This window comes from Ovis aries, chromosome 21 (genome assembly GCF_016772045.2).
Source record: "Ovis aries strain OAR_USU_Benz2616 breed Rambouillet chromosome 21, ARS-UI_Ramb_v3.0, whole genome shotgun sequence".
Classification (NCBI taxonomy): Eukaryota; Metazoa; Chordata; class Mammalia; order Artiodactyla; family Bovidae; genus Ovis; species Ovis aries.
The window spans coordinates 10711033-10723868 of NC_056074.1; the positions used below are offsets into that span (position 1 = coordinate 10711033).

At 40.9% G+C, this 12836-nt stretch overlaps 1 protein-coding gene across 29 annotated transcripts in view; it reads left to right on the forward strand.

Annotated features, from left to right (window-relative positions):
• Positions 1-12836, forward strand: part of DLG2 (discs large MAGUK scaffold protein 2) — a 2369976-nt gene that overhangs the window by 1250626 nt on the left and 1106514 nt on the right. For 4 of the 29 annotated variants that reach the window (XM_042238130.2, XM_042238132.2, XM_042238133.2 and 1 more), the window contains exon 1: positions 7237-7439. The exons of the other annotated variants lie outside the window; for them this stretch is intronic. In XM_042238130.2, coding sequence (XP_042094064.1) covers positions 7362-7439 — 78 coding nt within the window. In that variant the 5' untranslated portion in view covers positions 7237-7361. Of the gene's footprint in view, positions 1-7236; positions 7440-12836 lie in introns of those variants that run through there. 29 annotated transcript variants of the gene reach the window in all.

Here is a 12836-nt window from a genome sequence, read left to right on the forward strand (position 1 = left end):
AGTACATAAGAATGTGCATGATGAAACAAATGGGATTAAAAGACAAGTCAGAGTGTTGGACCAGAGATTTTCAGTACATGTAACAAACAAAGAATTAGTGTCCAGAAAACATAGAATACTTTTAAAAATCAGTAAGGGATAACCTAATTTTAAAATAAGCAAACACTATGAATAGAAGGAAGTTCAGATAGACGTAAATATATGGAAAAAAAATGCTAGACCTCACCAGTAATTAAGAAAATGCACATCAAAACTACAGGTAGGGCTTCCCTCGTGGTTCCGTGGTTAAGAATCTGCTTGGCAGTGCAGGAGACACAAGTTCAAGCACTGGTCCTGGAAGATCCCACACGCTGTGGAGCAGCTAAGCCTGTGTACCACGACTATTGAAACATGACTGCTGATCCTGTAAACCGTAGACCCCATGCTCCACAAGAAGAGAGCTCACTTCAATGAGAAGCTGATGCATTGCAGCTAAGAGTAACCCTTGCTAGCTGAAGCTGGAGAAAAGCACCCCCCACCCCAAGCAGTGAATAAAAGTAGATAAATAAATAAAATAATTTTTTAAAAAACTACAAGGAGAAACATTGTATACTGTTTAACATATTAATAGCTGATTCTAATGGGTCATCTAGAATAAAGAACTCACCTAAACTACTAATAATGTCAATTTAGAAGAAATTTGTAATAAAACTTCAAATTGTACACATCCTATTATCCATCAATTGTATTTTTAATATATTTTTAATTGGAGGACAACTGTTTTATAAGATTGTGCTGGCTTCTGTCATACATCCACAGGAATCAGCCATTGGTATACATCTGTCCTCTTCCTCTTGATCGTCCCTTCTATCTCCTACCCCATCTCACCCCTCTAGGCTGTCACAGAGCACTGGGGGGAGGCCCCTGTGTCCTACAGCAAATTCCCACTGGCTGTCTATTTTACATGTGGTAATATATATGTCACCTTGGCACTCTTTCAATCTGCCCCATCCTCTCCTAACCTCACTGTATCTACAAGTCTGTTCTCTGTGTCTGCATCTCCATTGCTGCCCTGCAACTAGGTTCGTCAATGCCATCTTTCTAGATTCCATGCTGCTGCTGCTGCTAAGTCGCTTCAGTCGTGTCCGACTCTGTGAGACCCCAGAGACGGCAGCCCACCAGGCCCCCCCATCCCTGGGATTCTCCAGGCAAGAACACTGGAGTGGGTTGCCATGTCCTTCTTCAATGCATGAAAGTGGAAAGTGAAAGTGCAGTCGCTCAGTCATGTCCGACTCTTCACGACCCCATGGACTGCAGCCTACTAGGCTCCTATCTGTCCATGGGATTTTCCAGGCAAGAGTACTGGAGTGGGTTGCCATTGCCTTCTCCTCTAGATTCCATACATGTGCATTAATATAAAATATTTGTTTTTCTGTTTCTGACTTACTTCACTCTGTAAAACAGGCTCCAGGTTCATCCACCTCATTAGAATGGACTCAAATGCATTTTTTCGTGGCTGAGTAACATTTCATTATATGCACCACAACTTCTTTGTCCATTCATCTGTCAATAGACACCTAGGTTGCTTCTGCATCCGAGCTGTTGTAGATAGTGCCGCAGTGAACACGCATCTCTTTCAGCTACGGTTTTCTCAGGGTATACGGCCAATAATGGGATGGTTGAGTCATACGATAGTTCTGTTCCTACTATCAATTACATTTTGAGGTATCTACTCTTTTAAAATTGCATGTGTTTAAATTTAAATAAAGTAGAAAAATGTTTCTTGAGCATTATTTTGGGATGAAGTTGAGGTAGAGTGGATTGAGGTGGGAGATTTTGATTATATTATGAAGATTTTACTTATTTAAAATGAATGAATCAAATATGGCAGTATGTTAACATTTATTAAATATAGGTGGTATGTACATGTGTGTCAAACTACCTTATGTCTCTGGGTGCCTAAATATATAATGATTAAACATTTAAAGGAAAGGAAGGTGAGATATTCAAACACCAAAGAATGATTTTGATGATTTTGAGAACAGAATCAAAGAAGTAGGCTTAGCCTATTATAATTAGAGTTAGCGGGCTTATTCTTTGTAGTGGCTCAAACATTTTTTCACACATATCCATGAGTGGTTGATTCTTTGAGACAGAAATACAACTAATTGCAACTGGGCCAGTGGTTGTTATGTTTATATACAAACTAGAGTGACCATTTCCCCTGCGATCCATACAGATAAAACGTGCTGAAAGAGTGAGCTATTCCTTTGCTTTATATGTACATTGACACTAATTATTGCACTTTTCTAGCTGACATTCATTACTGGGCTTATATACAAACCAAAAAGCAGTAATTTTCTTTCTGAACTCCCACATTATTTTTCACACATCTGTTGTTATGCCATTTTGCATTGAAATTTATTCTTTTATACATCTATGTCCCCAACTCTATATGACTCCTTGAGAGGAGGGCTTTTATCTTATTCAGTTCCATTTTTGTGAATAACTATTGCTTACCTTTTTAATCATATAAGTAATAACATGGATATATTCTCATGGTAGAAGATACGAATGTTACACAACAGACCAAACTGTAACTGTTTTTATCCTCGCTATTCACTACCATCTATAGAAGTAGCTAACATCAACATTTTGACATCCCTGCAAATTAAGTTAAATATTATGTTTATCTTCTTTTAGTCATAAATTCTATGTAACATGTTCTTGACACCTGCTGTTTGATAATACACTAATAAAGGATATTAAGGGCTATCAAGAATGTATATCATATATACAAACAAACAAATATTTAAATGTTTATTGGTTTTGTACATTAACTTTTTATGTTTCAAACATGTATTTTCTTTAGTATATACCATACACCTAACCTATATAGCTTTTCACGCTACCAGATATTAGTTCCTAGGGCTTAATACTTTCTGCTTTTATAATTATCTATGATATATTTAGATGACTTTTAAAAGAAAATCACGTGTGTACTAGGCAGAACATGTTGTTGTATAATCTTAATGGCTTGATTTAAATATTGCATTTACCTTGAGAATTCAAAGGAGACTCACACAGTGCGTGTGTTGAGGCATGAACCAAAAGCTGCTTAAAAGGATTAATGTTGCATCTCAAACTCAGCTGCACTGGTAGGTTTCTGTCATATGAGAGGTATTAAAAATGAAATTATAAAGGAAAAGTTCTGATGATATACAGATGGAAAGCCTCTGAAAAACTTGTTTTCCATACACAGAAGAGCTGCAAGTTATTTGTCTCAATCAGCAGAACAATGGTTAGAGACTATTAAGATTTATTTGGGCAGCTGCCACCTTCTTTGTAGCAGGCACACCTGCTCAGTGAGAGCCCAGGGAAGATGATTGTATAACTATGGCAATGGCTTCATTCCATCGACATGAAACCATCTTTTACCACTGAAAATTGTAGATATGCTTCTAATGCCTCTTCTAGACTTTTCAAGTTTGTGGATTCTCTTACTTTGCCACAGACATATTCAAAAAATATATTGTGAATACTTACATTGTTAAGCATTTGTCTAACGTGACTGTGGCCCCTGACTACAAATGACCTATTTCACACTGCCTTCTATCTCTGAATGCCTATTTAAGGAACAATAGTTATTATTATTTTTAAAGTTAAATCTTAGCTGGTAGGCCCAATTTACTTTCTTAAGAGCTCCATCCTATAAAAGTTGATAAAGCTTCTAGGTCAGGTATGTGCAAAAGGTCATTAAATGTTCAATATAAAAGCAAAGGGCTTCCCTGGTGGCTCAGTGGTAAAGAATCTTCCTGCAGTGCTGGAGACATGGGTTTTATCCCTGGGTTGGGAAGATCCCCTGGAGAAGGAAATGGCAGCCCCCTCCAAGTATTCTTGCCTGGGAAATCCCAAGGACAGAGGAGCCTGTCACAAAAGTGCTGGACACAACTTAACGACTAAACAACAAGAACTTAAAAGCAAAACTAACCAACAAAATGATCAAGCATTAAAGATCTCACCAAGACCCAATTTTAGTGACTTAGAAAATCTTAACTTATGAAGAAAGTATAAAAATTATTTTATGATTGGCATCCCATCAGAGTAAATTAACATTCTTTGATTTCCCCTATGATATCAGTGATTTGAAAGCTCAATGTTTTTTTTTTCTCACCTCTTTATTGTCAAATTCCATCTTAAAATGTTAGAAACAGAAGTTTCTACTCATTAATTTAGGGACAATTTCCTCCCTCCTCTTTTTATCGACTTTATTCTGTTAACTGAATAGTCTTTTAACTACACAGCTTAGACAGACTTGTATGCAGGAATAATGAATACCTCTAACATCGCAGCAATATTGGGGTAAATTGTGGTCCTGTTGAGTAACTCTTTGAAAGCTAAGCAGGAGTTATCATTTATTTGTTGGATTTCTGTGGCACTTTTTTTCCCAAAGAGTACAAGGTGTGATGTGGTGAATTTTGCACAGGGGTTGTCTAAGAGCGTCAAAAGGAAATGAAAGGAAAGTAGAGTTTGTAGGAAGAACACAGAGGAATGGTAACAGCTTATGGCAAAACCAAACCCCAGGTGGCGGTTAGGCATGGTGAAAAAGGTGGAAGAGTCCAGGCCGAGTCATTTTACCAGAGCCTATGCCTCTGGTGAGCGCAAGACAGTTCTTTTTCATTGCAGGCAGAGGGACCCCTTCCAGGGCCCAAAAGGGGCTCTCGTCTAACACGTGGACACGCATGCTGACAAAGCAAGAGACTTTATTGAGAAGGGGCGCCTGCATGGAGAGGAGGAGGGTCAGGGAACCTAGGAGGACTGCTGTGCCATGTGGCTCACAGTCTCAGGTTTTATGGTGATGGGATTAGTTTACAGGTTGTGTCTGGTCAATCATTCTGACTCAGGGTCCTTCTGGATGGTGCACATGTTGCTCAACCAAGATGGATGCCAGCAAGAAGGATTCTGGGAGGTGGTGGCCAGCAAGAAGGATTCTGGGAGGTGGTGGCCAGCAAGAAGGATTCTGGGAGGTGGTGGCCAGCAAGAAGGATTCTGGGAGGTGGTGGCCAGCAAGAAGGATTCTGGGAGGTGGTGGCCAGCAAGAAGGATTCTGGGAGGTGGTGGCCAGCAAGAAGGATTCTGGGAGGTGGTGGCCAACACAAAAGATTCTGGGAGGTGGGAGGACACATGGAGTCTCCTTTTGACCTTTCCCAAACTTTTCTGGGTTAGTAACGGCTTATTAGTTCCATGTACCTTACCAAGACCTCTTGTAAAATCGCTCCTGCCAACAGCCCACTACGGTGCCTGGCCCGGGCGGGCGGTTTCAGTCAGTGTTCCCCATACTCATGTGAAGACCCTCAGACTCGGAATCAGAATTACAGATGCACAGGGCAGGAAGGGGGCCTGAAAAATGTTTTGCCCAATTCTCTTATTTTACAGATGAGGCAAATCCAAGCACAGAGGAAACAAGGAAACAATTTAGAAAAAAAGCCAGGGTTAGAACCCAGATTATTTGTTTATTCAATAAACATATACTGAATGTATTGTGCTCAGCACTCTTCTAAGCACGAGGTTTCCCGTAGTGAGTTAACATGGACGTGAGTCCTGATCCTACATTCTCTTGTTCCATTTCCAATTGCTTAGAAGGATGTTCAGTGTACTTTATAAAACAGTTGAATGGAGACCCAGTCCTCTGGGGGTAAAGCTCAAGTGACTTATCATGAGAGAAGGGAGTTCTTTTCCATTTATTCGTGTTTCAACATTGTCCTTGGTCAACAGGTGCTCCTAGGGCATGTCTATTAGATCAGCTGGAAAACATTTATTGGACTGAGCCTCATTTGTATATCAGTGGAAAGAAGGTTTTCCTTGCTGAGATGAACAATTTATTTTTGTCCTCTAGTAAGATGGACAAAGTCTTAGCCATTCTCTCTCATCAGAAGACACACTTGTCTTTTAAAATTGACTTTACCTTTAAAATGTCTCATAATAATCTAAACCCTATGTAAAATAACTTAACCCTAGAAAAATAATTGAAAAGGCTTTCTTGGTGGCTCAGTGGTAAAGGATCCCCCTGCCAATGCAGGAGACGCAGGTTCAGTCCCTGGGTTGGGAAGATATCCTGGAGAGGGATGTGGCAACCCACTCCAGTATTCCTGCCTGGGAAATCCCGCAGACAGTGGAGCCTGGCAGGCTACAGTCCATGAAGTTGCAAAAGAGTTGGACAAGACTAAGCAACTAAACAACAACCAAGATAATTGCAATTGGAAGCACATGGTGGTAGAATTAAAGGAGAGAATTCCTCAGAGGAGCCTGGTTTAAGACTTGCCATAAATCTTCCTATTCAAAAGTGGTATTAAATCCCCCATTTAACAATAGATATCACTGCAAGAAAACTCTGGGGTTTTAAAAGGAAAAAAGGAGTCAACTGTTCTGTTTTAGCGTCAAGGTAGATTTAAGCCCCTCCCCTTTACTCAGTCTTCAGGCAGAAAACCTGGGCTTGTAAAAGCAGCCCAGGTGGTTTCAGTGGTGGAGCCAAAGAGTTCAAAAGCTGAGGACCTTCACTCTGGCATTTAGGGAATACGCCTCATCCTGTTCACCTCGCCGTTTGTCCTGGGGCCAACCTCAAAGAAATAAAATGGTTTTGGTATTTTTCTTGTAAGCTGTGGAGAAGACTGGTTGGGAGGCAGGGATAGGGCTTTACGTGGCCCCAGTGGACTTGAGGAGGGGGGCAGAGGAAGGTCGCTTTGTTTCCAGTCCCGCTAACAGCCCTTTATTCTCGGGGCTTCGGGGCAGGCTCCGGCCCCGGGGGACACCTGTTTGTGCCCGCAGGGCCGCGTCCGTGGTGGTCTCTCCCCTCCCGCGTGCCCGGCAGCTCCAATTATTGGCTGCTTTACCTGCGGGGCTGGGTGTGGATGCGTCTTTGCGCGGCCACCGCCGCCAGCACGCACTGTCGAGGCCGAGGGAAGCCAGGCGAGGGGGCCACTGCCCGGAGCCCAGGGCGACCGGACTGCGGCTGCCCTTCCTCCTGCCACGCGTGGACTTTGGTGGTGAACAAGAGCCCAAGAACTGCAAGACGGATACTCAGCCGCCTGGATGCGCGTGTGCGCCGGCGGGGAAGGCAGCGCCCGCCCGCCCCCCTCGCGCGGACCTCCCGCAGGCGGGATGTGAAGGTACCTGCGGACTGGCCGGCCCGGACTGCCTGCCCCCGGCCCCCTCCCTCCCTCCTCCCGCCCTCGGCCTCAGCTCGCCAGCATGAGAGGCACTGAGAAAGCAACAGCCTGCAAGTGACAGCTCCAGACCGATTCCCCCCGCTCCAGATCTGCGAGCCGAGCTGGGAAGTTGATTGTGCAGCCGCTTCACCGCGAATCCCTTCCGTTGGCAGCGCTATGTTCGCCTCTATCTGGTATGCCAAGAAGCTGGGTCGCAGGTTCGTGCACAACGCCAGGAAGGCGAAATCCGAAAAGGTAGGGAATGCTTGGAGATGAAGATTACCTTTTCGGCTTTGCCAACTGCCTGCTCTGGACTGCTGGTCTTGAGTACAGACGCAGTTTTATGGGTTTTTTTTTTCCGCTCGGGATGAGAACCTGCCTCTCGCTGGCATGTAGACCATGCCGCTCACAGAAAGGGGGAACTCCTGGAGCCTGGCTTCCTGGGGGCGGGGAGAGGGGTTTGGTGGTGGTCCAGTAGAGTCATTAGCTATTCAAAATATTTGGTGAAACCGTCAATTGATGGTGTCTCAACAGAGACTTGGTATTCTTTTAAATGGCACAGGGTGAAAGCAATTAAGCTGAAATCTTTGCTTCTTCAGGGAGCTCTCTAGTAAACTTGTTGCTACCAGTGGATTATTTTTATGACTATAATGGTTGGTTCTGCAAGGGGCATGATAAATCCCTGAGCCTCCCTCCAGTTCTTGCATCCCAGTGTATGTCATCGGAGCACGTATTTGGGACTCTGCCTGACATTGACCAGACTCCACGGGGGTGCTTGCTATCTTCTCAAATCAACAAAGCCATCATTTCAAAAGTGTTTACAATGAGCAAGAATTCTATTTATAATCACATAGTCCTGTCCACTTAGAGAATGGCTTTGTATTTCTTTTATTCAGCATGACTGGTTGTTTCTAGAGAACCTCTATGTAGATCTGTCTCATGAGTTATCTTTCTCTAAGAAATTAACATGGCCTGTAAGTCCCCAGATGCAAAACAAGCTTACGTCTCTAATTTGACTCAGGCTTTCAGAGGCACTGGCCAAATGGTCAATGTTTAAGAAATCAGTATCCAATTTGGTGATGGGGAAACTTCCAAAGACAATATTTTGTGGAGCTAAGATTGTTCCATATTACTTTGAGGATGTGATCTTTGGCCCAGCATCTTTTCTGACTTAGATCTACTCTTGAGATTGATCCAGAGGTGGTTTTCCTGGCCTGTGGCACAGCCCTTGCTCTCAGCTGCAAAGATTGCTTCACTGCAACTTGCTATCTGTTCCTTCAGAGTGGGATTGTTGATAATATGAACAAGAATTCAGTGATAAGCCAAGATATGACTGTTTGTAGTGTGAGAAGAGAAAAAAATCCTTCGAGTTCTGATTTTAGGGTTGTAGCCTTTCAGAATGTCCAGATCTGAGGATTGTATACTGTTGACCGACTTATTAAGTAGCACTTGGGCTGGAAGTGTAGCATGGGGAGACAAAGGTGGAGTAGAATTGATTCCTTTTTTCCCATGCATCACAGGTAAAATGATTACAAGCCTGATTATCATGTACTAGCATCATATATATTGGGTTTCGAGGGGTTTGCTTTGTTTTGTTTCTCTTTTAGGAAAGAGACTTGAAAGTGACTCTTTTATTGGAGCAAGTGTTTTGAAAAAGTGCCTTCTTATGAAAATTACAGGTTGTATGGATGAAGGGTCTGTCAGGGACCACGAATGGCTCTGAAAGCCACTGGGAGATAATGCCTTATGCCGAATTGGTATGCACAGGAAAGTTGAATCTCCCAGTGACACTTATTTCAGGCTTGGGCCTGAATGTGGAGAATGCCAGCTCAATGAAATTCAGCGTACAGAAATTAAAGGCTCTAACACAGGCTTCTGCTTCTTGAGTGTAGGAAGAAGCTAGTAAGGGGCCTTCAGTATCTGCATTTAATTTGAGAACAAGCAAGAAGAAACCAGGTATGGGGTTAAGGAGCTTTAATACTTTATCTTAGAGATAATATTTTGTCCTACTCAGAAAGTAGGAAAATCAGCATTAGAGAACTGAGGTTTTGCTCCTTGAGTGATAAAGACTAAAGGAAAAATTAACTCTAATGTCCTCTGTTAGTCAGGGGAGCTAGAGGAGTTAATTCTGAACACTAAGTGATAATAACTAACATGAAAACAGCATCTCAATTTTTTTTTCCCCATGGAATTTATATTCACAGAGTTCCTGGAATAAATTAAAAGGTGTGCTGCCTTGAACAATGAACAACAAGGCCCCCACTTGGTGCTTAGTGAATGAGAATAGTTTATTCTGGGGACTTCATTTTATCATGTGGCTTATTTAAAGCCAACTATGTGAATTAAGGTTTTGTCCAGTGATTACAGTAATATACTTCGGCTGAGAAAGCAGTTAACAAATGATACTGCAAGCTGGATGAATTCCTATAATGTATTACTGTAACAGCAGAGATCATATAGTTGCAAACAGGAAAGGGAATAGATGTTGCTGACTGTATGTTGTCATGCTTTATTATAAAAAGAAGGAAGAGGTATAAAGCAAGATGATCATTGAGTTTTCTGTAGAAAATGACCAGTATACTTAAATGTGAAAGAACTATTGATAGATTCAGAGCAGGTTTTAGCATTTGGGGATATAAATTATATCAGAGGCAGCCCCTGTGATTTTGTTTCAGTACCTTCTATAAATTTGGGCTTCTTTTTGCAATAGGTAACAGTTTATTTTCTCCTCTTCTAATGAAAAAAAAACCTAGACCCATCATAGCCTATTAGGCCCACTTTAGCTTTCAGGTGTGGTTGGAAAGTATATTCCTCAAGGCTAAGGTTAATTGAAAAGCTAATTGGGAATGTGCAAGCCTAAATGCCATCCCTAAACAGGCAGTGTGCCTTATTCCTGGTTGCCTGGTCTACCGTTTTACCTCATCTAATGCCAGCAGAATTAACAGCAGCATGGAATGTAGTAATAATGGTAATAGCAATCACAGCAGTAACAGTATTAACAAGAGTCCCTCTTTATACACACATCATACAGCAGCTGCTTTAGGCTGTGGAGTTTCACTCAATTCTATAAGGTAGACATGATTTTTCTTGAGTCCTAGAGAGAAGAGTAGTTTGCCCAAGGTCATAGAGTTTGTGAGACCTAATAGTGCTAGGATTTGAAACTGAGTTTATCCAGGCTATTCTAAAAATGACTCTTTGAGTCCATAGCCCTCTCTTCCATCCACCTATCATTCACCTGTCTTAATAAGTCATGAGGCTCACAGAATCAAAGTTACTGATCCTGTAACTCAACCCCCTTATTTCAGACAAGATTGTGCCTAAGCTGTCTTCCATAGACAGTGGTCTGCCCTGTTATTAAAACTTTACACTCTTTGTCCTCTTTAGATAAGTGTCTCAAGCTATTATCTAAGCACCCATTACTCCTTTTAACTACTAGTAATTGTTATATTATTGTAAGCTAAACAATGGCATGTGTATTCATTGTTTATCCTGTAAAAACCAAAAATATTTTTTGTCAAAAAAAACACACACACACACACACTTAAATGCTAGGCAACTGTAGATGCACTCTTTTTAGAGTAAGTCAAAGATATTAGCTAATTCACATTGTCATTGTTCTAAAAAAGAAAAAAGGCTCTTTGCTATTCTTTAAAAAGACACTATGTGCATACCAACAAATTCTATGAATGAAATGATTTTTAATGTGATATGAAATCAAGACTGTCTGGCTGCAATAGAATACCTTCATTCACATTTTTTTTCTCCATGTAATTAATTCAGAAATTAGTGTCTTGTAAGCTTGTTTGCCACATTTCATCTTAAATTGCTTAATTTAGTCAATCTCTAGTTGTATTACTTTAAAAGGGCCGCTTTAAGATAAATTGAACTGCAATTTCTGATGGTATAATCATATACAAGAAAGAGTGTAAAACACTTTAAGTTGTGAACCTTCACTTCTGCATAGCTTTGCTTTTGATTTTTATATTTTTACTTTCAAGCATATGCCACGAAAAGTAAATGCATGATGCATTTAGAAAAGACTGGCATCAATACCCATCCTCTAATAGACACAACTGTGGATGAGCTTGGCAGTGAAATATATCCTATGAGTGGTGTAACTGAGCACGAATACTCTGACAGCAGGCAATATTCACCTTGGAGTATTCATTAAGAACCAGTTCACTGGTTCTAGCCTCCTCTCCATCTAATCCAAACATATCAATTCAACAGAACCCAAAATAAAGGGAAATGTAGTAATGCATTTGCTGTCAATATGGCCAACAAAACAGCCTACTGTCCTGGGTGATGCTGGTGGGGCAATAACGAGCACTGGGTTTAAGGTGAGAAATTAGAGGGAATTATAGTCCCGTTCTTTGTTATTTAGCCTGAAACCAGCTCTTTTCCAAATAGAAGTAACACCTGTGCTTCGGCAGAACCCCAGTGTCTCAGGATACCCTCCAATTTGCTTGCCAAGTCTGCCTGGCCCATCCTGATACAGCCTCTGCTTTTTCCCGTGCTCTAAATCAGCATTCTGAACTATATTCAAACTCCTGAGTGTCTCATGCTTTTCCTAGCTTCTCAGATTTTGCTTATCCTCTTTGACTGACTAGTGACCCACTAGCCATCTCTTGACTCTACACTTAGATGACTTCATCATTAGTAGGAAACTTCCCTTGGCCCCGGCAAGCCTGAGATGAATCTTGCATCGGTTCCTACAGCCGCTTGTATATTAGTTGTTATTGTCCTTATTTCTCATTAGAAAGTGGATTCTCTGAAATGAAGGACTATGCAGTCTTTTGCACCATATCTCTGGGGCCTAAAAGAATGCATGGAATATCTCATATCCTATTTCATTGACTGTGGGTTGTTCTCATTTGCAAGGTATATATCATTTTTTTTGTCTACAACAAAGAAAAAGATTGTCAATGCAATTATAACATATCAACCGCAAGATTTCAATGCTTTCAGAGATGTTAAAATATGGGAAAATAGTTTATTTTTAGAATCAATGAAGTATGACAATGCTGAAAGAATAATGAATGGGTTTATTTTGAGGATTAAATGATTTAATATAAGTAAAATGTGTAAAGGTTATACTTGCTATTAAATCACTTATTTCTTTGCAAATCATAATAATAATCTGCATAAGGAAATCTGTTAGTTATAAAATATACATTTTTTCCTGTGCTGGCTGGAGTCAACCAGCATTATGTAGATGGTTCTGGATTTAGGAAAGTAAATAGAAAATGAAAAATAAGGTTATAGAAGAAACTGATTAAAAGCCACAGTCAAACTGGAGCCATTTAGGTTGCAAACCGGAAATCTTTAAGAAGCCTTCTGGCTTCTCACTATGCATTTATATGTCTAAACAACAACAATAGTTAACTGTTGAATTCTTTCTATGAACTGAGAACCGTGCTTATACAAGGTTCTAGTGAGAGCATCACTCTTATTAATTTTTAGAACAAAACCACATCACCAGTAGGTGGCTGGGATTAGACTGGGTGGCTAATCATGGAGCTTAGTCTCTTAATTAGTAAGCAGTGCTCTGTATGGATACACAGAATACTGCATATTGTATGCTGTATATTATACTCTCTATATATGTATATATTTGCAATGACCTAGATATCAAGTTTATTTTTACCTATG